The sequence below is a fragment of the Bacillus rossius genome, chromosome 1, assembly GCF_032445375.1.
Source record: "Bacillus rossius redtenbacheri isolate Brsri chromosome 1, Brsri_v3, whole genome shotgun sequence".
NCBI lineage: Eukaryota > Metazoa > Arthropoda > Insecta > Phasmatodea > Bacillidae > Bacillus > Bacillus rossius.
The window spans coordinates 145600601-145628223 of NC_086330.1; the positions used below are offsets into that span (position 1 = coordinate 145600601).

The following is a 27623-nucleotide window of genomic DNA, read 5'->3' on the forward strand; positions in this document are numbered from 1 at the left end:
TGAGTAGCATCATTATTTTGCATGAAAATTTTATTTTCATTTGCTCTCAGTGCAAACAAAAATGTATGATAGTATTTCACAACTTAAGAACGATTTTGTCACCGAACAGTTTGTTTGGACACTAGTCCAACCGGATTTTCTTTTAGACAGATTAGAACAAGAATCGTCAAAATGGTCTAAAATCCTTCTTCCTTGAGTGCCCTCTAGCAAGGAATATGGCACCCAACTGAGGCTCTGCAAGGCTTTAAAAACCATATTTATTGTCACTCTGTAACTTGTAAGCATATGCAATGTCTTTTCCAGAGGCACTCTTCCTCCGGCTCAGAGAAAGCGGTAGGACACTGGTTTTTTAACTTATAATAAAAACTTACAAGATGACTTGTTTAATCTTTAAAGTCTAATGGCAGAGGTGCATGAATGGAAATAGCCCATATAATTAGTACAGCAGTAAGCTGACAAGTATTGTAGTGCAGGAAAATAAATGAAAGTAAAAAGGCGCACACCATTGTTTGACTACATGAATTTTACATTTAAATATTTCCTCACTAATAGTAGTACTGGTCAAATTATTAAAGGATCCAACAAAAAAAATATTAACATATCAGACACACATAATTAGGGAATTTAACAAAGGTAATTAGGGGATCAGACAAGATGTGTTTTCAGCTGCAGTATGAGCTACAAGCAGAGTCTATTGACAGCCCATCGGAACAACGGGCAGAATGCAACGCTATTGCAACATGCCTTGCAAACAGCAACAGGATACAAGGTGTCATCTCGAACTGTCCATAATCATCTCCATGCAGGTAGGCCCATGGTGTGTGTCCCATTAATAAAAGAGCACCATACAGCTCGTAGAAACTGGACAGAGGAATATCAGGAATGGGGGCATGCCAAATTGAGACCCCTTCTGTTCTCAAATGTGTGGCGAATTCAGTGTGGAACCTGATAATCAACGTGTTTTCATCTGGAGGGAACGTGGACTACGAAACAACCCAGTAAGGATCTGGTATTGCAGATCTGATCCCCTAATTATTTAAACAAGTTTAAATGACAATGCTTACAAACTATGTACACTATGTCTCAATCCTTTGGTTGTCTAATACTATCACAGAATTCTTCCCAAAATGTCAGCAATTACATATTTTACTCATTGAAATTTTTTACTCACTGTCTAGATGATAAAACAGTAATCAAGTTAATGCAGTGTTTTCTACCAGCATGATAAACAATTCTTATAACTCAACTTAATTTTATGTGCACTATTCTCAAAAAAAAAAAAAAAACATATTATGAGTCCTTACACTTGCAGCTGGCATGAACATCTATTCAGGTGAAAATGCTTTCAACTAGTCATATGTGGGTAGCATCACTTTAAATGTTACAGGATAGTATAGGTATGCAGCGACTGATCTCCCAAAATACCTACTCCTTTTCATGACTCACTTGCAGAAAAGATAGCAGCAAACTGCTGCCTCACGACGACATCATCTCCCCCAATGCAGTTCCTGGATTTGACCACCTCAGCGGCGTCTAAACATAGTTGTCTGCCCCAGAGTCTGGGTTCATGCCGTGCTCTTGCGGCCGGCCCACATCCTGAAGCAACTCAGACCATGCGTAGTAAATTATTCAACATTCCCAAAAAAAATTGTTTTAACCAAAGATCCATCAAAATGCTTACTATCCTATTAACATAAAGATAAAACAAAATAAATAAAACTAAAGCACAACATTATGATGTGAAAGGCCATTTCCCATTGTTTCTATTAATTAGTAGCTACTGCCAACAAGTCACAAATGAGTCTCCTGAAATACGTAGGACTAATCTTCAAATATGCCTTTCCCACGGTGTTTCATAAATTACAGCGAAACAAACAAATAGGTCTTAAATTAAAACCATGCCAAAACACATGGCAGCAATAAGCGAAAATAGAAAGGTTAAATATTTGCATGCGACTGACACACGTGTCACTAGGCCCACTCAGTATTAATTTAGACTCAGTAAAAGGCTATACAATAGGGGAAAGAGGATCTCATTTAGGATCTCCTACAATTCTCATTTAAACATACCACAGCATCTATGGGCAGAAAATAAAAGCACAAAAAACATAGTGTACATCTGGATTAGGAAGTACTTAAAAAGCGAATTAAAACATTTTCTTATGCAACAGGATGGTGCAGCAGTAAAAAACTGGGCTCTTATTTCTGCTGTGTTGTTTATCGTTTGTTTCTCACTGTTGTTTAATAAATTACTTAAAACAAGGGAAAAACCACTGCAGGTAGGTGTGCCCGTGTGCTCACTCTACTCATGCTCCAGAAAGCAGTGTGTGGAAGACCTCCAATTAAAAATATACGTAAAGCTACTTAGAAAAAAAACTTTCTAGGATAATCAGTAAGACTAATAGTACACAAAAAAAAATTTAATTTCTTTTTACATTTAAGCCCTTAAAATTTAATATTCCAATGAAATATTATTAAAATTGAGGGAGGGAAAACCCGTCTGCTCTGTACAATTTATGAAGGGACCACTCACAATTGAGGGTCCTAATGAGAGAGGGCTATGACACTTTGATAAGAAATGGAATTAAACTTAGCTTCTAAAGCATTATGTTGAGTCATAATTTGTATAAGAATGGGTAAACTTTTATAAGAGCTATGCCACATGGATGTAGTTCACATGATAGATGTCAGGAGAAGACTGGAAATGGCCAAATTTGAAATTACAAGACCCTTCAATTATGCAAATTCTTTTCAATTATGTACTTATCAACTATCCCCAGCCAGCAGTGCCGACACAAATTTACTTAAGAGGCAAACATATCATAGTTTACTGCATGGGAATAAGCTGCTAACATAAATTATTCTTTAGCTCACAAAATGAACTGCCAGTACTACAGAACATAAATATGAAACAGTGTTTCTGTAATAACAAAAGCATTTATTAGTTATCAATATTATAATGTACTTTATTTATACATCACAGCAAGGCCAGCTTGACAGCAAACAAAAATCAATTTTAAAAAATTAACTATTGTAACTTATTACATTTTTATAGAAAACAAACTTGTACACAGGAAACACTCAATACTTAAAACTATTAAAAATTACATAATACAATACAGAATTATTACAGTTCAGTTAATTTCAGGACCACTCTCATAAATTGCAATCACACATCTTATACGTATAATGATTGCACTTTTTCATGATTTGCTCATATTAGATACATGATGCATAATCTACTAAAAAACTAAAAAAACTTTAATGATATCTTAGCAACAGTCCATGAAACTACTATAGCTTCCAAAATTATACATGTTCTAAGAGAAAGATTTACATTAATAATATGAAAGCTGATTTGAAATTAAACTTAAACTATATCTCAAAAAAAAAATCCTAAGTTCTTCAATAACAAAAAATTACTATTTTCCAACATGGAAATAACTTTCACTGTAAAATTTAATGCAGAATGTAAACAAACAATGCTGTTCAAGAACCATCACAGTATGTAAAGAAAAACAAAAGTAATTATTTATGAGTACTAATGATAATGATCCTTATTAGAATGAGCACCTCCAATTAAATAACAATTATTGTTTGTGAAAAAACTTAACTTTGCAATTAGGTACATAAAACCAGTGAGGGTGGAATCAAATACAGCATTGAACATCTAATTTTCTACAAAACAAAAATACTTATCAGAAACTATGGCCACAGAAATCATCTATAACATGAATGAATTTTACACAAAATGTGAAATTTTTAAAACAACTGGTAGTAATTACTGCAACAGTTAACCAGTTATTGGACTAGATAAAAATACAGCTTTCAAAGATTTCTGCTTCCAAACAATTCCAATATATTTGTGATATTAAATTGAATTCAGCTTGACTAGTTATAATGAAAATCATAAATGATATTCACTGACTCTCTTAGCAAATGTTTTCAGTTGAAACTCCTAAAAAAATTCTAGATTGACACAAAAACAATAACTTACGTGTACAGATGATGAGTAACTTCATGGAATTTAGTGACAAATTTCCTCAAACGACTATAATGAGCATCACAACTTACTACAGGCTAATAATTTGCACTAGTGTGGAGGAGGGAACAATTATAATTGAACAAACATCACAGTAAATAAACTGTTGAGTCAAGAACATCAAAATCAACTAGTACAATTCCATAAACAACAAATGATAAAATACACCCAAAGTTACTGCATATGCTGATTTACAATTTCGATTATTGCTTAATGACAAATTTTATGCAGTAATATCAAATGTTGACGTTAAGCATTTCAATTCCACAAGTCAAGAACATATTTGGAAACTTCGACAAACATAACAAGAGTGAATTTATCTGTCTTGCTATCAACTAAGTGAGAACTTACCCCATTGATTTCAACACTACAACAAACATTACCTTGCATATTTACAGAATAAATATATTAGAATACATGTCTTACATTCACAACACTATTATTTGCTATTTCGACATACAACGGGTACATGCAAACTCAACAACCAATCAATATCGCTTTAACAATTTAATTTAAATATTACTACTACTACTACCCTATGTCACTTTTTTGGAGGAGAAAACAATGATGTATTTCATCTACCAAACTTTTCATCAATGTTACCATACTTTAAAATGCTCAAAGACACATTTTACATTTAAAATATCACTATTTCATTTTTAAATACTTGACATTAAAATTAAATTTTATACACTCAAGGAAACAAAGACGAGTCCAAATGAAACTGGTCTCTAGAGTTTATTTCACAAATAAGTAAAAGCATTTCAGGCTGAACAACTGTGGATACAATGATCTTACCATGCACTTTAAAATGCACAGATAAAACACTTTTGGCACAACCCAGTATATAACCTACATGTAATAGGGCACATATCTACACACAAATTTATACTTATAAAAATCTACATATTTACGTGATACATGCGCGAGCTTTTCAAAACCAGTGCTTGGACAATTTTCAATGACAAATGGAAGACGCATCCCACTTGACAGACTTAGACAGCACACTGGTGACCAGTCTTTGATAGATCATCATCATCCTTGTCTTTTGTTTTATCATTTTACAAACACAGTTTCTGAAACTTTCAACCATCTAAAAACCATCTTTGCAACACCAAAACAATTCCAAGAGTACCAAAGTTGATTGGATTACCAATACGTTTTAGAACCTTGCTTGTATGTGAAACACCATGAACAGATCACCCATGTCCTTATAAACTAAGTGTAGTGCACAAGGGGGGAGTAGGAGGGGACACTAGCACCCAAACACAAAAACTCAAATCCTTTAAGACTGCATTTGAATCCCTGACCATCCCACAAACGAGTGAACTAACCTGACCGCTAGAGAGCATAAAAACTCCACAATTAAAATCAAAAACGTTTCATACAAGAACCTTATCAGCTGACTGCGTGGTAACTCCTCATTGCCAAGCCTGACAGCTGGCGACGTACAATGGACTGCGTGGAACTAAAGTCACAGCGAAACAGTTTGCAGTCCAGTCAAATGTAAATATGATTTTAGATGCAACTGCTGCAACATAAAAAACATATATTTTTGCTGAATCATGCAAGTATCTGAGTAGAAATTTTTCACTTCATAATATGATTGCTGTTTATGCTTCTGCCTTCTACAAACCTGCTTTGTGGCAGTCAGTCCATATCAAGATGTCAACAGGCAGATGTTATGTTACGAAACTGTGGTATAGTAACGAAACCCGGTTTGTATCACTGGAAAAATGTTGTTTAGTTGTAGAGTTCTTGGAAAAGTTGTTAGTATTAATGCTTAAAGCTAAAGTAGGTTTCCATGTAGTAAAAAAAAAAACCTTTTGCCAGGAATGGAATTGTGTATTTAGTATGCATGAATAAATTTCAAAAAAAATTAAGTGAACGAATGATAAATAAATTTATAAAGAATTAACGTATCATTGAAATTAAGATCTTTAGAGGCAATAAAAGGTGATGAGATGAAAATGGAGCATTGACGGGATGGATGGATGAGAAAACCCACGAGAGACTGCAACATCAGCCTAGTTTCCCAATTGCCAAAAATTCATAGTTCAACCCCACCGGTAGTTGAATCTGAATCCCCTTGATGGGATACATGTAATTAACCAACTATGTAACAGAGTTGACTAATAAAAACAAATACAAATTTTACACCCATTCCTTACGTGGGACTCAAACCCAGAACCCCTTGCGCTGAAAGACACATGCACCCAATTGCGCAACAGCTCTCAACTACCGTGGCTTCTTTAAATGTACTTTTAGTGCACATGTATTTATTTTTGTGATATGTTAACCTATTTATTAACTTAATTCAGATTTGTAAAAAAACATTAACATGTTTGGCATAAAATATTAACTAGATGATAACTTGCATACAAAAGTTAGTAGTATATTGAATAATGTGATATAAATAAGGTGTCTACTTTGTAATGTATAAATATGTGAATTTGACATGAACGTTAATTCAAAAACTACCAATGCATAAAAAATAGCCCTAAATATTCTCTCGTAAAATACGTGAACAAAAAACCCAAACCTTATAACATACCTACCCAAAAATTACAGAGGGTTAAGTGGCCACATAGTTCTGAGACCCTGCATTTAGTACAGTACTTGTTATACAATAACCATAAAAGTTAAAAAATTTTGTACACAAAAGTGATCTATGGAAGTTTAGCATGTAGATTTTTTGGCGTGCATCTGTTAAGAAACACTTACCCTAAACTTATAAGTGCAACATGGTAGTGGTGAACCCAAATGGTTTTCGACCTATTCAGATTGTCAAAGCGAATGTGTTGATAAGCCTCAAAACAAACCAACATTGTTCAAAATGCTGCACGTTTCAGAAAATTAAAACCTTATGCAGTCAACCTCACCAATTCAACATTTTGATTCTGCACATTCTATAATCCGACATGGATCACGCTTACGTTCAAATTTTTCCAGGTGGATTGGGCATTTGTTGACCTTGAACTCCAGGTCACGCCATTGCGCTGCCCACGTTCTTAGTTCGCTCATCAATGATGTGCATTTTTTTTTTGCCACAGCAGCAGCTTATTAAGTTGCTTAATTATATATATATATATATATATATATATATATATATATATATATATATATATATATATATATATATATATATATATATATAAAATGGTGTTGTACTTTAATTTCTTTGCTCTTCCCGTTAAAACAGTATTTACGTTTGATAATCCAGTAACATTGCTAATCCAGCATGGCCATGCGCTCTAACGTGCTGGATCTTAGAGGCTTTACTGTATTACACTTGAAATTTAGTAATACACATGCAGCATAGTTAAATCCATATAGCATTGATATTAAAAATGTTGGCTCTTTTGAGCATAGCACGTTATTTGATGAAATGCCTTGGCATTAATAGTGACTGAATGCTAAAACCAGTTTCTCCTGTGAAATAACAATTGGTGTTTAACATTGAATGATTTTTTTTTCTACACATGTAATAAATATGTCAATAGACAGTATTTATTGATCTTTAAACAGTAAAAAAAGTACACTTAAAAATATTAAAACTTAACAATGATATACAAAAATAAGATTTTTAACGTTAACAAGCCGGATATTATCAATCATTTACACTATTGTGAAATTCTTGGAAAAGTCGTTTGATAGAAATACTTAAAGCTAATGTAGGTTTCTGAGCAGTAAAAAAAAAGCACTTATTGCAGATATGGAATTGCATATAATATTATGGATAAATAAATTTTTTGTCCTTAAATGTTTACTTCGTAATTAATAAATATTTGTCAATTAATATTAAGGGTCCAAATTAAAATCTTGATAATGTCCAAAAATAAAAACGGCATAACACTTTGTTGTTTACATGTGCCTACTGGCTGACTTAACTCTGCCTTCTCTTCTCCCTCCATACTTCTCTATCATGAAAGTTTTGGTGAATTGGACTCTAGTATTTCCTCTTTAGTTGCAATGTGGCCGTTCAGGATTGATGGATTGATTGATTGATTCATTGATTGATGGATTCATTGATTGATTGATGGATGGATGGATGGTAAAAATAAATTTGTATGCACATTTTAATAGCTACTATTTTATTGAGACCTAATTTTAATAAATAAAGTAAAATTAGTAAACCTCGAACATTTAAAGATTTTCATTTTACTTTTTCTTTGTTTGAATATTCTATTTTCATGGGTTGAAATTACACTACTATGCTATGCCACAGAAAAATTAGAAGGTGAGATAAATAATTATATTACAGTCATCAGTATTTTTCTGTGAATTTATTTTTAAAATTCATATTGAATTTCGAATGAAATAAATTATTCACGAATGTAGAATATTTTAAGAATCAAATTAAACATAGAGTGAAACTTTTTCTTCAAATTTCACAGGTGTCAGAGGAAAATTAATGCAAAAATTGCAAAATATACAAAATACAGTAAATTTAAAAAGAGCGAAACTATAATAGTATAATGTCAAATGAAAGAAAATAAAGTGACAACTCATTTTCTTGAAACAGTAAAATTTTAGGTTTGAAATTTATTTTGTTGAACCAAGTGACTACATACATAAAAAAAAAATATTTTTAATAATTTTTGATAAAATCAAAGATAATTTGTTGCATATAAAAAGTATACACAGTTTGCACTACTTGCAGAAAACAAATACAAATTTCCCAATTAAGCTTCTTGGCTTCATTAATGTTACACTATGTTCAATTAAATGTTTTGTGTACTAGTCCCACTTGCTGTAGGAAATAATCAAAAAAATTACTTGTTTTGAAATATTGAATTGAATACAAATTATTCATGAACACAGAATAAATGTGGAATATCGTAGCCTGCCGGATGTCGCGCAGTCTCACCAGTCAATGACGACACAGTTTACCGACATGCAGCTGTAAGAACTGATGAGTGATGCATGTATGAGGCCCATGAATAGTGACATGCACCAAAATTTCAACTATTATGATGCTAATCACTTTAATGTTTCCAATTTTCCTACATAATTTCAAATGTAACAAGCATGGCTGCTATAATATTACAGTTTTTTTTAGTGAAGGCCTTCTTTTCTCCAACATCAAAATCTCAGGGCTAACATGTGCGGCGAATCGTGGGTTGGTGTTAACTTTTTAAGATGTTTGAATTTATGTCTACACATTTGGTGTATTAATTTCACAGGAGCATGTCTATATTTCAAATCATTACATTAACTAATAAAAAAAGCTTATTTACTCTTTAAATAGGGTATAACTGTATTACACAAAACACATGGTGGGTCATGGCCTGTCTTGAGTTCACAGAAAATACTGGTTTAAAACGAGTAGTTTTTATGATACTTTGTGCAGGATTAGGATATTGACAATATATTTCAGATTTTGATATATAGAAACTGCAATTGGCTCTGCTTTACAATATGGTCTATAAATTTTGTTTCATTTATTCAATTAAAATTATGTATTTCATTAAATTTCAATAAAAAATTGCTAAAATAAAAAAAAATTATATTATACACAAATGTTAACACAACAGTCATGAAAAATGTTAACATCTGCTGCATAGCGATACAATCCTGTTGCAATGGAAACAATCTCAGCTGATCTACTTTCAGAACTTTCAGAAAAGTGCTCTCTTTCATGGAATGGACTGTATGGGCATTTGTTAATTGAGGTAATTATGATGATGAGAAAGAAACCATTACATGTCCACATTAATTGCAATTCTATGCAAAATCCTCACCATCCTAGTCTTTTCAGACAATGTTTAACTATACAACGAAATTACAGTAGTTTAATTAAAAGCTGCTTATATGACTATTGTTCGCATATTTGGAAATATTTCTGGGTTCTGATATAAATGGTTAGATTTCATTCAACAATTTTTCACTCAAACTTAAAAAGTCAAGAGTTCGTATTCACCTAACAGATAACTTAAAAATTTCCAAAAAACAAAAATGTGAAAAAAAATGTTCAACAAATCCCAACTATGATTTTCAAAACATCTTTCTGAAGGTCTTGCCATTGATTGAAGACAAAAGTTTGTACATTTTTATGGGATGATTTTCCTTGAAGGTACAAGCAAAAATGTGCACAGTGTTTACTTTACGCTACATTCAGAAAAATCATAAAGCTGATGGAATTGTCTTTGTATGTATTTTACTGAACCCTATGTACATTTATTTACCCAACACATATCAACAGTTTTAAATCATAAAAATTTGACTTTCTTTCACTTGTAAAACTGGAAGCATAAATAGTGTACATAAGATTTAAATAAAGTCCACATATCTTTCAATCATTTTCTGTTAAAATGTAGGAAATTAAAGAAATTAACTTATGCTTAACCAGAGTCAAGCATACACAATGTAACAAAATATTCCTATTTTAAATTTACATTACATTTATTTGAATACGTAAAAAATATTTATGACTAGAACATGCACACTTGCAACACTGCTTTACTGCACCAGACAACTAACCTCCACACACCAGCTTTTAATTAAATCACATCCTAGCCTCTTAGTACAAGTAACGGACTTAGAAAACAAAAGAACTTAAAATTTTCAAGAGAGACTAGCCAAATATACCCTACATTATAGGCAACTGGAAATTACAATCTTCTGGCACTTGTACAGTAACAAAATAGTAACAGATAAATTTCAACACTTAAACTTTGTCAACACTAAACACGTTACGGTGTGGAATGGTGGTTTTCTAGTCAGCAGAAGTTGCAGCACTTGGAAGCATTGCCCAGGTGAATGTGGCACATGCCAATGCCCGAGTTAGCAGCAGCTATGCCTTCAGTCGCGACAATGCCCACGTTGCGGTTGACGTCTTCCCCATCATTACTGTTGCCTTGGCCCGCACTGCCTCTGCCCACGTCAGTCTTCCCGGCCATGTGCTGCCATCTGTCGTCCCCGCACAACAGCAACGATGCGGCCGGTGGAGGCATCACCCGATCCCGCACGATCGATCCACACGACTGAGCTTTGTACAATCGACCACGGCCGAAGAACCCGGGCAGAGGGATGCACAATTTCTTGTGAACTTGAAAATAGCGTCCAAGAAGCCTCACCTTTTTTCCACTACCTTCCTGGTGCTTATCCCTGAGAGATTTTGACTTCCCAGACTTACAAAAGTTTTCTTTCTCTTCTGCACAACAACTCAAGACACCTGAGCCAGCATTTTTTGAAGGCATGCCGCCTGTTCGACCATGGACAGTTGCGAGTTCCGGGCCTTCGGTAGCAGGACTGGTCGGGACTTTGATTTTCTCACGGTCGTTTCTAGAAAGTAAACTGCCTACCTGCAATGGACTGTTTTCGGCAGGCACGTTACCTTTTTCTTCGAGAACGGCCGACTTACGGCTACCAGACGTCAGAGACCAGCTCTGCAGCAGCCGAGCTCCAAAGCCTTTGATCTTAGGCGATGGTCTGGCGGCGGAGGAAGACGTGACCGCGCCAGAATGGGCATGAACATTCTGCACCATCACGTGTTCTGCTTCCTGCACCTCTGTGATGCGGTTGAGAGACTGACTCTCTCGCAGGCGAGTCTCCCCCGAGCGCCGCCTGCCCGTGCGGTGCCGCCGACCCAGAGGAGGGTTCTGCACAACCCCGGCACACTGCCGGCCCCCGGTCCCACCGCCAGACATCCGAGAACCCTCCGAGACTCCGGCCACGCGGGTGGACGAAGTGGGCCCCCCACCAGACACAGCATTGTTACTGGCATGCCCTCCGCCGCCGCCAGAGCCCCCTCCCGTACCTCCTCCGGGGTCCTGGGAGTCGCTGGAGTCGTCGTGGGAGTCCCGGCGCTGCTGCAGTGACTTTCCGGCGGCACTCAGCTTGTGGGCACGCTTCTTGCGGCTCTCACTGTCGTCGTCGCTGGCGTCGGACGAGCTGCAAGAGGCGGTGCGGGCCTTGTGGAACTTGCTACAGCGCTGCTCGTACCCGCCCCCACGGGCCTGGGGGCGGCTGATGAAGGCCCTTGTGCTCGGCGATTGGCCCACGCTGTCCCCACCGGGGGTCCCATCTACCTCCTCGAATATCTCGTTCAGAGCCAGCTGCGGAGTGCCGAGGAGGGCATGGGGGGGCCTTGTGGGAGAGGGCATTGTCTTGTACTTGGGCAGCAAGGGCGTACCCGGCTTGGCGGGTCCTGACTGCACTGGTATGGAGATTGTGGACGACTGGGTTATTATCGACGTGGTGGTGGTGGTGGTCATGGGAGGCCTGGCCACCGGCAACACACTCTGTTTCGCTACGGGTAGTTGGGTAGGAGGCCGGGGCTTCGTGTTTCGGCCGACAGGGGCTCGCTGGTTGCTCCCCGCAGTGACGGGCCTGTACTTTATGTTGATGGGCACCGCCTTCACCCAGCCTGCCTTGGTCTTGGCAGTGTCGTCTCTGGTGGGTGCCTTCTCCTTGCGCCGCTCCGACTCCGCTAGCCGCTCCTGCAGCGCGAGGTTGAGCTTGCCCTCCGAACGAGATCCTCGGCGGTTGAGCGAGCCATGGGGCGGAGCCAGCTCCTCCCGGCCCGAGCAGCCACTCATGTCGTCTTCGTCCTCCTCCTCCTGCACGATGCTGCACTTTCTGGCTCGGTAATTCTGCAAGTGAAGGGATGCCTTTAGATTTATGATTATGAGACATTACAGTTGCTCATTACTTTCAATATTTCATTTAAACTACCAATAAATATAAATCTCATCCGAGGTGATGAATCACATCACATAATTTAAATTATATCAATAGCTGCAGAACCAAAATATTAGGGTAATACAAGTACATATTATGGATTGTGCTCTCTATTTAGCAGTTCAGACTGTTTCAGCAAAACAATCCCCACTAATAATATGTGCATTTTAAAACACCTCAAGAGCTTCAATTTTTCCTTGTTAAAATATAAAAAAATTATAAAATTGAAAGAAAAGCTATCAATTATAACTCTTATTGAAATTTGAAGCTGCAGTTTGTGTTTCTCTAACATAAATTTTCAGTTGGAAAAAAAGGTTTGTCTAACAATGCTCGACTGTCATTTGAAGTGACACATTTTTATATGACTTTACATGCTTAAGGAGAGGGAAAGAAGAGGAATTTGTTGTTGTTTTTTTTTTGGGCTAGTAACATGAAGAACTTGGGGGGAAAAATTGACAATTTAAAATCATTGCTATACAGCAGATTTACTATTTACATGTAATTATTGCTACATCAATAGTAGTAACTCATTATAAAGGTGGTATGTTTCAAACAAATAAACGTAAATATACAATTTCTTCAAGCTATTCCTTGTATTCTGCCTGAAAATAAACTAAGTCGTCAAAGAAAAAGTGCAAAAGAAAAGACATATTTTTTTGCGCTCCAATGGTACAAAATAGAATGTTACAAACACATAGCTAGAACTACGCACAAGATCAAAAGCTAGCAGTTTGTCTAGTGTGGTAAGTTACCTTCCCCACTTGGATTTTTGTAGGTTCCTGTTGAGAACAGCAGACACTACAAGGAGTATATTACTACTTGTTAACAATGTTAACTACATAATTTAATCACCCATTATAATATAGTATAAAATAAAAACTTTCTTTTTGACATTTATACACATATAATTTCTTAATGAAATATACTAAACTGATAGTTTATGGATTAACTATTTGATCAAATTCAGCTTCAATGATGCCACAATTTCTAATGACTACAGATAGATGTTAAAAGAAGCCCAAACAAGAATGCCACATTTTCCCCAATGGCACACGAAAAACACAATGCATGCTAAACTATCTTATAAGATTAGCGTATAAATGAGATTTATATTGAATCTGCTTAAACAGTAGGAGAGAAATAAAAATAAACAAAAAGAGAAAATATACTTCATGACTGAGACAGTGAAAAATGTGAACTAGCACTAGGAATTCCTTGACTGCCACGTGTAGCCACAGTGATGCATCACAAACCTAACCAAAATTACATGGCTCAATCAGCTGACACACAGTGTCTCTTCGTGTGTGCGGTGTGGTGTGATATTGTGGTGTTGCGTGGAGTCAAGTGAAGTGTGTAAACTTTGTAATATTATGCTGTGCTACATACAATAGTATAACCTGATTCAATGTGAGGCCACTTGCTGGGCCTCATTCTTTCTGCACCTTTTAAATAATTTCTTTTATATTTTCTTTTTTGTTTTAAATATTGTTCTGATATTTTTCTTGTTCTTATTTAGGTCAATTATAATTTATTTAAATATGTGTGTAATTCTTTTATATTATATTTTTGTTTTGATGTGAGTCAGTTTCTTTTATACGCTAATACGCAATATCGATACTGTTTCCTCGGGCGGCCACTGCGCGCGGTGTCACCGGCGGCTACCTGACGTCACGATTACCGGACGAGAGAATGGGGAGTCTATTGCCGGCGGGGCTGGAAGACACGTCGTGGGACGGCTCCACGCGGACGCGAGAGCTCTCGCCGGGTGGGCGAGCAGAATGCCTGCGGAGATGGAGAGGCCCTTTTGTATAAGATTTTTGATACTCATCTGTATTATCTGCTACTTCTATAATTTTAATGTTTGTAAAGTTTTTTTTTTAATATTAGATGTTTTAGCTATCTATCATTAGCTTCCATATGAGGCGTACTGATAATTATCCTATTTTGTACTAGTAAACCTTATCTAGTATATTTACTTTAATTTGTTTTACGTAGGTAGTTATCCAAGACTAGCCCTTAATACCTTTACCTGCATTTTATGTTTACGCCCGGCTACAGCGGGCTACAAATGAACTCGGAAATTAAAAATACTGGACCAATATAAAAAAGCAAGTGTAAAGAGGTAATAAGAAATATAATATAGGCTTTTGAGACAAAGAAAAAATTCTGAAAACTTTTTTTATCTGCTTGGGAGAGCCAATAAACACGCAGCAGACACTGCAGAGAAGTCTGAAAAAACTGTTTCCAGAATTCAAAAAGAATCGCAATGAGATGATGCGATTGGTAAGAAAATGTAGACATTGGGCAAGAAACTGAAACAAAATCCAAAGTTACGGAAAACAAAATTGAACAAATTTTTGTTCAGCTAGGCGGGGAAGACAGCTCCAAAGGCGATGTCAAAATAAAAATGACTGTGTTGAGGCTTTCATACAGCAAATTTAGGTTTTAGCAGTTTTTTGTGTTTGCAACGCACTTTCATCCTAGAAAATATGTACTCACATAATTCAATATTATGCCCAGTTTCTTGTTATAATTTTTATTCTTTATTTAGTGAGGTGATGAAAATATTGGATCAGCAGTGTTTCAAGACAATGGTTGGCAAGTAATATTAATCTTAACATCTTCCTTTTTTACATTCTTTTAAGACATTTGTAGTGTAATATGGCAATGGCAAGGCAACATTTAATTACAGAAGGTATTAAAGTTACATGTGGCTTAATATACAATTACTATAACATATTCTGAAACAGGCTATACAAACAAAATTATCATTATTTTGGCAACAGCATGCCATAAAGTCTGTGATGGCATTAATTATAGGCACAATAATTAAAGCATTCCCATTTCACTTAGAACTGCAACGTATTTGTAAGCTTGTGCCATAGTATTAACTCTTATTTCCACCTATCACTTCCAAGTGAAACACTACCGTGTCACATTAACTCATGCTACACCCTACACATTTCCCCTCCATATGGCTCATCTGCCCTCCACTCACTGACACACACACCTGAGTCACTCCCCTCCAACTAGACATTATATTACACAATATCTTTTGAAAAAGCATTGTACATGCCTACTTGTAAAGAAAAAATTGTACATGACTTCACAGGAGCATAAAAAGTACTGGTGTGGCATAATTATGTACAGTTATACAAGGCTCTCCCACATGACATGGTTTATTATTTAATTTTATTGTAATTGTTACTAGTTAAGTGCTATTTCTGTAAATTCAACAACACTCTCTTGCATTTGTTGTTCTGTTTCAAATTTTTAAACTGTTATTTACAATGTGTAATATATGGGTGTAAAAAAGTATTGCAAAGTGACGATACATAATTACGAACAATACACCCACTCTATTACAATCAGTGAGACCACACCTCAAGAATATAAATGATGAAGTATGCCAATTACTTGTCCATGCAGCACACAACTACGAGGACATGCAGGTGTGTTGTCCTACTGACCTGAGCCACCTCTCCCGGTGTTCTCGAGACAGTCAGAAGAGACTGATTGACATTGGGTGAGGAATTTTCCTCTTCCATAGAACTGTTCTCAATCTTCAGGTACGGTTTCCTGATTGGAGAAAACCACACAGTGTGTGCCAACACATCACTACAAGCACCCATGCACATATTGCCTAATGCCAGAGACTATAGCTTTACAGCAATTAATTAATCCCCAACATGTAACTACCCATGTCCCAGACATTAACTCTACATAGAATACTATTAATAACCTGCCACAATACAATGTGTAATATATGGGTGTAAAAAAGTAACGCAAAGTGACGATACATAATTACAAACACATTATTAACATACATCATGAATAATATTATATATTACTGAATAAACACCATAAGCAGTTATCTTACAGTTTATAAAATTTGATGATATATTTTAAGGTAACTATTTAATTCTTTAAAATATTACTTGCACAGAAATTTCTGTTTTCTGTTTTTGTTCTGAACACACACATTATGTAAACAAATGGTAGGGCTGTTCTAGGTTTTAATTTGGCATTATTATAATTACAAACATTAAAATATACAATTATATTTCATTTATTACTACATTTCATTATTAATTGGACTAGTTTAGTGCATAATTTATTTTTGTAATATTTTATTGGAATAACTTTTAAAAAATAATATTTTATTAGTTTTGAGTACAAAATATACAAAAATAATGTAACCATAATAAATATTTGTTAAAGACAGTTAAAGTATCACGAAAACATTAACTTAGTTGTACATACATTACTTAGCAGTCAAAGGAAATTTTTCTAAACTTGAAAACAAGGGTTTTGACACATAAAAAAAAATTTAAATTGTATCGACAGAGAAGGTGTAAAAATTACTGCTAAAAATTTTGCTGGCAGATAGAATAAATGGTTATTTTAACAGACACATGAAAAAAAGCTTCTAAATCGAAAGCCTATAAGTCTATCACCCAAGCTATAAAAGTACAGTGGAACACTTGCATGACCTTGCAGCCTATGTAGTTTTCCTGTGCAGTCAGCTTCAAGACAGTGAAAAGTTTCACTAACTAATTACAGACAGTTTTAGCTTCAGCTTGCAGCAACCACCAGCGAAACAACAGACTTACAGGATCTGTATCCAAATCCTGAAGCAGTCATCCTCGTTTTTATTTTTCACAGGTTCCCAAATAATATTGGCCTAATTACCTATTTAGTTACTCCACCGCACGAACTTCTAAATTATTATATTTTGCTCATTCTCTCTAACAAGTCTCTTAATAAGGTACACTATTCTGTGCCTTAGTGTTAATAGTTCTCAATGAAAGACAAGGAAAAAAATAAGACTAAAGTTGCATCTAGATTTCAACAGTTTTTTGGACAAAACAATTTTCTGTCAATTGTTAAAAACTTGACTTTGTTAAAACACAATGTATAACTTAGCGGAATTCCTGAATATAACATTGATTGAATGGCTGATACAAATAGTTTCACAAGTTAAGTCATTGGCTTTAATACCAAATGACTACAGAGTGTTCGACTGTACTCCTGAGCCACAGCTGCGCTCGAGAGAAGGAAGGAACGGCAGTCCCCGACAGCGAGGGGGGGCACTCACCCGGGACTGATGTCGCTGGGCGCGACGAGCCCCTGCCTCAGGCGCTGCTGAGCCTGCTCCTGGCGGTGGGCTCGCAGCTTCCGCTCCGCCAGCAGGAAGTACGTCGCCGTGATGTGGTTGTACTCGTTCTTGTCCAGTGCACTGATCGTAACACACACAGCTCTGCTCACTCGCATCGCCAGCACGACTCGTAAACATTCATTCTTTAGGGCATCGCACACATCACAACATCAACACTATCTCACTTCTCGTTACAGGACATGAAGTCATACTAAATGTGTTGGGTTGCCCATAAGTGGTTTTGAATTCTCAATCCACACAAATACTAATGCAGTCACTGAACATGTACCTTCACCATTACCTACCTTTCATGGTGGTAGCCAGTAATTGGCATCAAGCTGGTATTTATTTATCATTATTTACATAAAAAATATTTCTCGCTTGCTATGTTCCACCAAGCTCTGCTTGAATTTGCAACCCAAGGAGTTAATCATAATTATTTAACAAGTTTTGGTGAACTGGACTCACTCTAGAATTTCCTCTTTACTCGCAATGTTGCCATTGACCATCTTCTGGATGATGAGGGCGTGGTCATCCTCGGACACGTGCTCGCGAGATATGAGGGGCAGGAAGTCTGCTGGCTGGGAGTTGTCCTCCCCGAGCCAAGGGTCCGCCGCTATCTGCTCCAACGTCGCCCTCTTCTCGGGTTCTCGGATCAGCATCCGAGCGATCAGTCTGAAGCACAACAGTTGTTAAGCTATTTCAGCAGAACTGTTAGTTTACTTGCATCACAGAGTTCGATTATAAGTGATGTTACATATAATTGGTGTTTATGCATAAATTAGATGAACTGAAGTTGCCCAACTGAAAATATCCTAATTTACTCATTGAAAACAAATTTCGATTTTTACTTTTTTCCAATTTTTGCCTTAAAACTTAAGCATTATGTCAACGGCCCTGCCTGTATCACTTTTCACTAAACATTAATTGGCCTTACTGCAGTTTATTTGTATTTACTAAAATTTTAACCTAAACACTACGATAGAAGTTCCTTTTTCCAACACCATATTTATACTTGAATTGTTGTTAAAATTAGTTCAGTCATTGTACAGAAAAATTATTTGTAGTAATATTTAAAAGAATATGTCAGCAGTGCATTTCTCTCTTTTAAGACTACAACTTAATAAAAAAAAATTGTCATAAAAAATTACTCATAAAATAAATAATAAATTCTAAACATTAATGAAATTAGCATCCTTAAAATAAACTAAATATAAATATGACAAAATTATATCAGTGGTTTTGAAATTCGTGACTTTTCTATAGTATAAATGAAAAACTTCAGTATCGGAAGACAGTACAGGGGTGTTGGGTTGTACCTTTTGCAGGCGTCCGAGACATGGACGGGAATGGTATACTTGCAGTCCATGATCATAGTGAGTGTTTCACTGTCGTTAGCCTCTTGGAACGGGGCCTGCCCGCATACCAGCATGTACAGGATCACCCCCAGCGACCACACATCTGGACAACCACCACAAACATCATTCTAGCATCAGGTTTGTGGTGACAAATCTTCCCTAATCAAAACAAACTACAACATCTTTGCCAAAACATTTGCAATGCCATCACAAACTCTTTAAAACCAAGTTTCCTACATTGAATCTGTTGCTGAGTGTTTTACGTTACAGAATACATGAGAAAACAAGGTCTGATCACACATCATAAATGTAGACAGATATTACTAATGGTGTAGCAGGAAAACAACTTTAACTAGTTATGATCTAAATGGCCCAGACCATCGAGGGTTACGTCATAACTCAAAAATTGCCATTTGTATAGGAGAGGGGAAAAAAAGTCTAGAATTATTTGTAGATCGACATTTGGACACAACATATTCATAATGTATATAACTAAATATGTAAAGATTGGACTTGATCTTGTGCACATCCTGATGTGACACAACAGAGGAACCCTCACCGACAGCAGGGGCGTCGTAGGAGTCCCCTAGCAGGATCTCCGGGGCGGAGTACGCCAGGGAGCCACACGACGTCTCCAGCTTCTGGCCAGGGTTGAAGCGGTTGCTGAAGCCAAAGTCGGTGAGCTTCACCATGCCCAGCCGCTCAAAGAACACCACATTCTCCGGCTTGAGGTCGCGATGCACGACGTGCAGTCGATGGCAGTACGAGATCGCCCGCACGATCTGGCGGAAGTACTCGCGGGCCTGATTCTCATCCAGGCCCGCGTCATGCCGCATGATGTAGTCGTACAGATCGCCCCCGTCTCCCAACTCCAGGATCAGGTACAGCTTGGTCTGCGTGTCGATCACTTCGTACAGTCGCACCACGTTGGGATGTTGCACCAGTTTCATGCACCTCACCTGCTCAATACACAGATCTTCATCAACAAACATTTGTACATACCAAATTTTCAAAAAAATATGCCTTTTTTAAAAAAAATTATTTTTAGAATAGGTTTCTAATGGGAAAATCTTCCAAATAACACACACACTTTACAAAATTGTACAGATACTATTTTTTACAGTAATAAGTAAAAAAAGAAAACCTCAAAAACAAAATACAAACATTCTTAATAAAGCACTTTATTCTTCTAGTGACTTATTGGAGCAGCATTTATTTGGGTTCTATGTTCTGCTACCTCCTCCCTTTGACTAGAGTAACATACAAACGCAAGACTTATGAAAAAAAATGTCTCCCATGACCATATGTAAAACTGAGAAGCATGTTTCTTTTACCATGAGAATAGTGAAAAAGAGGACATGTATACAGTATAAATATTCTTGTCTATGGTGTCCGTGGTCTGAACTTCAGAGCAAACTGCTGTCCTATATTCTGGAAATGTAAAATTAATAAAAATAAAGCCAACAGTATGACCAACCTCTTGGAACAGATGAGCTCTAGAGACCTCATCTAACTTGGTCTTGTCAATGACTTTGACAGCCACCTTCTCCCCGGTGAAGACATGGCGTGCCAACTTGACGACTGCAAAATGCCCTCGCCCGAGAGTCTGCTCCAAATCGTACAGGCCAGCAATCTTCCCATCATAGCTGTGGCGACTTGCACCACGGTGCATCCTGGGTCTGTGAAAATGAGCGTTAAATAAATCATCGAAGAGTACATCAATTTCAATTATACACAATTTTCACACGTGTTGAGAATTTTAAGAAGAGGAACTGCGTACATAATACAAAAAAGATACAAAGACGAGTTAACATGTGTTATACCCATACAGTGAATATATATTTAGAATGAGCTTAGGCTTCTGCGCACTGTGCCAAGATATAGGAAAAACATAATTTTTATACCTTTACACATGTTTGTAAATCCTGAGTCCAAGTATGAGAAACTAAGGTAGTTCCCAGATTTGTGACCCATATTTTTATAGAAGTTATGTTTTTGTAGATATAATTGCTAATGAGTATATGTGAATATAATGGGAAATAATAAGTTTGGGACATTTTTAAAGAATATGTTTAAGTTTTGTTGCTATGGTCATGATTATACAAAGATTTATGGTATTTATTTTCGATGGGGATTAGTCAAAGAAAAGTGTCATGTGGCATGGCAAATACCGACTATATAATTTTGCTACTACGCAGCCCCATCCAAGCTCCACCACTGAAGTCACTCTCGGTAACCCCTACGATGCTGGACGGAACCAACTTCCCTGCCACAGGGACAAGCCTGTTGTTCCCATCAGCCTGCAGGAGGGGCCAGGTGAGACTAGGTACAGTTGGGATGGTAGTGGCAGGAGGAAATGGAGTGCCCCGAGAAACCCAATGGCCCACTGAAACATCCACCCTTCGCTACTGCCAAAAATCTCAGTTCACATAAGCGAAGATTGGAAACTGGTTTCCTTTCGTAGGATGCAAGTGGCCTGATCATTTCAACACTGTGGTACCTGACCAAGTGTAAATGATCCAAGAATATGTTTAGTTTGAAATTTTAAAAGTTTCAGAGGATGATTTAGTCAGACAGTTTTGTTTATCAGCAATAAACTTTTTTCTTAACTTTAAACTTTTTCTAAATTAATGGAAGATATTATCAAACAGTAATCCAAATTTAATCATAAACAAATATAAAAAAGAAATTTAATCACTGTTTGTTAAAATTAAAGTTTTATTTTTCTAATCCAACAAAAAATGTAATATGTTTTTCAGCCATTAAAAATGGAAAAAGTAATGATTTTTGAAATCATCAGAAATACAATGACTATTCGTTTATTTGGAATGTGAAAGTTATACGAGGTGAATAATAGGCTTTAATTCAATGCCGTATTTTAACTTCAACTTCCGAGAAAAATTCAAACATGTTATAGGTATTAAAAATAGTCCCTTAAATCATTATGGCAATTCAAACAATGAAAAGCAATTATTAGGTCAAATTTTAAATTACTTTTTTCTTTGTTTTCTGTACTACTCCTTTCACTATTGAGCTCATTTTGTTCTAGTGTTTTGTTTACAAAACCCACCCAGTCCAATGCATCAATCACTGACTCAATGATCAGTAGTAACACTTGCGTAATAACTCGACAGAAAAAGTTATTTTTTACAAGGGGAAATTCTCTAGCAAGTTTTAAACACTAACAATCTCTACCCCGAGCCAGGGGTGGTCCTTATCACATTATTCACTTTCAGCCAATTGAATGCATTCTCGCGCGTAACATCACCTCAACCTTCCTCCTTACCTCCAGCTGGTGCACGCGACCTTGCAGCGCAATGACAGTTCAACACAAAACGTAACACCAGCGGGCTCTCACTAGACAGGGCCAATGCTGCTGCTCTAAATGTTTATACCAACATCCATGCTCATTCACATTTAAAGCTGATTATGTGTGTGTGTGTGTTGGTGTGTGTAAATGTGTGTAGGTGTGTGTGTGTCTATATGTATATATAATGTGAAATGATAATTTATGAATCTGATTAATTTGACTGATACAACATTTTAGTGTTAAGGAAAACATTTTAAAAGATTTTTTCTTTTTAAATAAATGTGTAAATGAGCAAATATTACACCATCAGGTTGGTGTCCTTTATATAAATTTCATTTTGTCAGAGATAGATGGGTTTTACATGTGTCTGCATGATGTATTTAAAATTATAAATAGGATGCATAACAATTCAATAATATGTAAGGACCCAAGAAAGTATCGGGAGAGTTCAGTAAACATTAATGTTAAAAAAAAATAATATTTTAATTTTTGTGTGCCCATGTGTGTTTGAATGCAAGTGTTAATTTTTTAAAGATGCTAATTATTAAAACATTGTACATACATATTTATGGTACTTATAGCAATCACTTTAAAATAAGCCAATTTGTGTGTATTGTATTAGACGGGCATTTATTTAAATAAATTAATATCACTATTTTTGAGGCCAAATGTTTAACATAAAACAAATAGGTCTAGGCCTACCTGAAAATCTTAGTTCAGCATCATTAATGAACACAACTTTTTTTACCTTTTGAAAATCCTTATTTTTTTATATGCCTAACAAGAATCAAAATACAAATTACACAGTGTTTTACTAAAATGTCAAAATTTATTTATGATGGAGACATTCTGACATCGCTCAGGACAAAACTAAATTCCTTTAAAAAAGAGAGAGAGAGAGAAAGAAATGTTCAACTTTCGACTGAAAAAACTCTGTTCAATTCTATGTTATTTGCCTAGCACGATATAGATAAAAACTCCACGTTTGGTTGGTCTGTGGTTAAATTACAAGTTTTGAAAGCTCCAATCAATTTTTTCTCCTCCAGTTGTTAAGACGTTGCCCCGTTGTGTATCCTTGCGCCACAATGGACTGGCATCCAAGAGGGAACTGGTTTTAATCCCAGTCTGGCCATGACAATTTAAATATCACATGATCTCCTGAAATCACCCCGTGCAAACCCATTCACCCTTGTCCCAAGCTTCACAATGGTTAGCTCATTCCACTGTCCTCTTCTGGGCAGCGCTACCCACCAGGCTGCACTCCCTCAAAGTTCCATCACAACGCAAATGTGTAACTAAGTGTACCACTGCCATACCCAACCTTAAAAGATGTACCAAACACTATAAAGAAAGAGGTAATTTTTTTTTACCATTTTCTTTTATGAGTTGAAGTTAATTCAAGATAATGAGGAAAAAAAAAAGACAGAATCAACCAGAAATTATTAGTGAACATTTTATTATAATAATAATCAAAAGGAAATTATGAACATTTAACACTTAATTATTCTAAAGACAATCTATTTATATATATAAAAAAGTACTATGTATGCAGAATTCTATTTATTTATTTTTTTTTGGGGGAGGGGGAGGGGGGAATTAAACCATTTTTCATGCTGTTTGCTTTCAAATTATTTCCCTTTGTTGGTGGGAGTAAAAGAATTTTTAGAGTTTTATCTCCCCTCCTGCAAATGCCTCTTATCTGAGTAGCATGTGTCTGTGGCAACTTTATCTTGAACACAAAATAGCTTACAAGTATGATTTCTGCATGCATAAAACTAGCAAGCTACTACAGAAAGAGAGCGAGATTGGCTGTATGTGAATACATACGGTTGTGTCCAAAGCACACACATCTCTACATACCTTACAAATGCAGCCATGTAAAAGGACACATTTTTAAGGGACGGATGGTATCCGGATACTTTTACTCTTAGTACCATCTGTTAACAGTTGGTCGTACTAATTTGCACACAGCCATTTTGAGTCGTAGTATTTACGAAGATTCAGCAAACCGCAAATAACAACGGCCATTGGTAAATACAAATACAAAATTTTAACATACTGTTGATGTTAGTAGTAATGAAGATAAATATTTTATAATGAATCCCAAATTATTAAAAATACTTATAATGAACTTTAAATACCCATATAAGTTGAATTTCACTAATAGATAATACTTTTAATACTTATATTTAATTTTCATTTGTCTATATTTCAGTTATAAATTCCACTATTTATGTTTTCAACAAATGACAAAAACACTGAAGCAACAAAACTATTCCGGAGCTAATGGACGAAAGGACACTTCAGTCGATGAAGGTTGTCACATCCCTAGAAGTATCGAGTTTGGTGGCATCTTTTGTGATAATTCGGAAGCAATGCAAAAGATGGCCACTAACGGATGCAGCCAAAACAACAGTCACAAAGCAAGGAAGATAAAAGAGTCGCAACTCTATGCTATAACTAACAATGTTATTTCTTTGGAAATCAGCGAACTGTAAGGTATTTATAAGCAATCTAAAACCTTAAAAGTCGTTAAATTTCCATAAGTAAAATTTTGGCAACCGTGATTTTTTTTTGTGGTCGCTCGTAGTTGAGAATATTCACGATATATGTTTAGGATTATCTGTTTTTCAATATGGAACAACCAAAACACAATGTTAAAATGATTCATCTTTTGTTTGAAAAATTAAAAATTGCATAGCCACGAAGTATGAATGTTGAAAATCATAACCTCAGTTTCAATGAAGAAAAAAAACTTACACACGTGCACACATCTCCACATGAACACATGGCAATCATGCATATTTTATTGCTACCAAGGTAATTCAACATTGTCAAAAATTATTCATCGAAGTATAACATTTTGCAATTAAAATCAAAAATCCACTCCGTTAATACAGCATTCTATAAATTCTGAACTAATAATATTTGAAAAATTACTTTTATTTTATTTAAGCTATGTCTAAGAAAATTCTATTTTTGACGTGACAACGTCTAATAAATCGATGAACGCCGGCTGCACGCACGAAAAAGTGTCCTGTTACGCACATTATCCCACTACGATGTGTCCCGTTACGCTCATTGTCTTCCGCGGAAACCAGGCACTCGTTAATACATATTTTCCTTTGTTTATCACGAGGGGCGTTATTATTAATGAATTATAAATAAAATTTCGTGCCCGGGGCCACAATTGCATATCATTTTGAGCACTGGAAGACATAAAAACGTAAAATATTCTCGACGAATTTTAATCTCTGTCCCAGCGCACCACGAGCGTCTGGGTTGAGATTAAAGCCGAAATTCTTTCTTAAACTTACTAATACTTTTTTATTAACTGCAAGGGCATTTTTATTAAATTCTACGTTAATTTCACGACGAACAAACTTCGTCGTTGAATGTGTAAATGCGAAAAAGCGTAAAACATTCTCGACGATCTTGAAGTTAGTATAAACATGGCGGCCGACTTGCAGCCGACAATATATTTTAAACCACTATACGAAATAAACATAGCGGACTACATACGTTTTTAAAACTTTCACAACACAAAACAAAATTTTTATAAATATATATACAACATCTGAAACTATTATTTCCAATATGGCCTCGTGGCCGTGCGATTAGCATCGCTGACTACCAATCCAAAGGTTAACGGATCGAATCCCCGCCACCGCAAAACCTTCATTTTTGTACTTGTAAAAATAAATACGGCGCGCGCGACACTACAAGAGTAATAAACATATTTGAATTAATGAGTGTAAATAAAAGTAAATTCATCAATTAAACTGTAGATTTCATTTCACTCCTTCTTTGTATCCTTACAAAATAGTGATGATTCAATTTTATTCATAAAAGTATGCAGAGGTAGATTTTATCATACAAAAGATAGAAAAATGAAGAAAAAAATACTTCCTCAAAGAAAAACATATTTTAAATGCCTAAATAGTTTGGTTGCAAAAACCTATTACGGCTCAGTCTCAGGCCGAATTGGATATTTCATTTTCTTCTGGATCAATAATTTCATCAATGTTTTGTTGTCGCGTTAAACTATCGTCCGTAAACCGACTTTACAGACAACCAATTTTTTTTTAATATTAAAAACTTAATTTATGCTGTTGGCATTTCCAAACCGCACAGCTGCGCCCCTGGAATGCGGCACACCGCCCGCGGCTTGGCACGGCGCGGTTCCCCGGGTGCTGGCGCCATCCTCCCGAATAGCTGGCCCTCTGCCCTGCCCTCTGCCCCGCCGCGGGCTCGGCCTCGTGGGACCCTTTCACGTCACTCCGTGATTCACCCAAACAGTACATCAGGTACATCTTTTGAGTTTGTTTTTATTTTTTAAACTGTAGTCACAGCGGTTTGATATTTTTTTATGTCCTTCAGCCAATGTTTCAACAGTCTTTGCCGGTAATGGCGTGTCAATCGATACTTGATGTGCTTAAAATGTTTTTTTTTTTTTTTACTAACATTACATACAGATTTTCATCGCGAATATTTCATTGGTTATAATTAAAACCTAAGAATTACATTGTGAACCGATGACGCACAGGACGTGTGCATGGTCTGCTATGCGCTCGCTTATGTTTTTTTTGAACTTATACTTCTTTAGAAGCGTTATGAAAAAATGTTGAGTGAATTTTTACGATTGCGTACGCACCACGTAACGATTTTTTCTAAGGATGAAAAAAAAGAGTACATACAAATAATATATATATAATATATATTATGTGTGTGTGTGTAGGTGTGTGTGTGTGTGTGTGTTCTTTTAACTTTTAGATCATATACTCTAGTGATTTATATTTAATACTGTTCCATATTATTAAAATCATTTATTTATGGCGAATATTGAAGATAGAAATTGTGTTCATAATTTTTTTTTAAATGTACTTATATACGTGAGGTTACATTCCCGTATGATTAATTTATTTTTATTATAAATTATTACATTATTATTTAATAGATAATTAAAATTAATAGATTTGGATAAACATTCAGCATATTTATTACTTTATTTAATTTTTATTAAATTTATACTTTGCTAACCGTATTTATAATATCACTCCAGTCTTTTCA

General features: G+C 35.9%; 1 protein-coding gene across 4 annotated transcripts in view; it reads right to left on the reverse strand.

The window, feature by feature from the left end:
- Window positions 1–2937: 2937 nt before the first annotated feature.
- The window catches only part of LOC134546249 (SNF-related serine/threonine-protein kinase), a 229866-nt gene continuing 205180 nt past the window's right edge, over window positions 2938–27623 (reverse strand). For 3 of the 4 annotated variants that reach the window (XM_063388940.1, XM_063388939.1, XM_063388941.1), the window contains 7 exons: window positions 20721–20922; window positions 19803–20202; window positions 19205–19346; window positions 18354–18560; window positions 17826–17966; window positions 16198–16306; window positions 2938–12639 (listed from right to left, as the gene is read on the reverse strand). In XM_063388940.1, the coding sequence (XP_063245010.1) occupies window positions 10765–12639; window positions 16198–16306; window positions 17826–17966; window positions 18354–18560; window positions 19205–19346; window positions 19803–20202; window positions 20721–20915 (3069 nt within the window). In that variant the 5' untranslated portion in view covers window positions 20916–20922 and the 3' untranslated portion in view covers window positions 2938–10764. Of the gene's footprint in view, window positions 12640–16197; window positions 16307–17825; window positions 17967–18353; window positions 18561–19204; window positions 19347–19802; window positions 20203–20720; window positions 20923–24413; window positions 25147–27623 lie in introns of those variants that run through there. The other variant, XM_063388938.1, reaches the window with a different exon arrangement.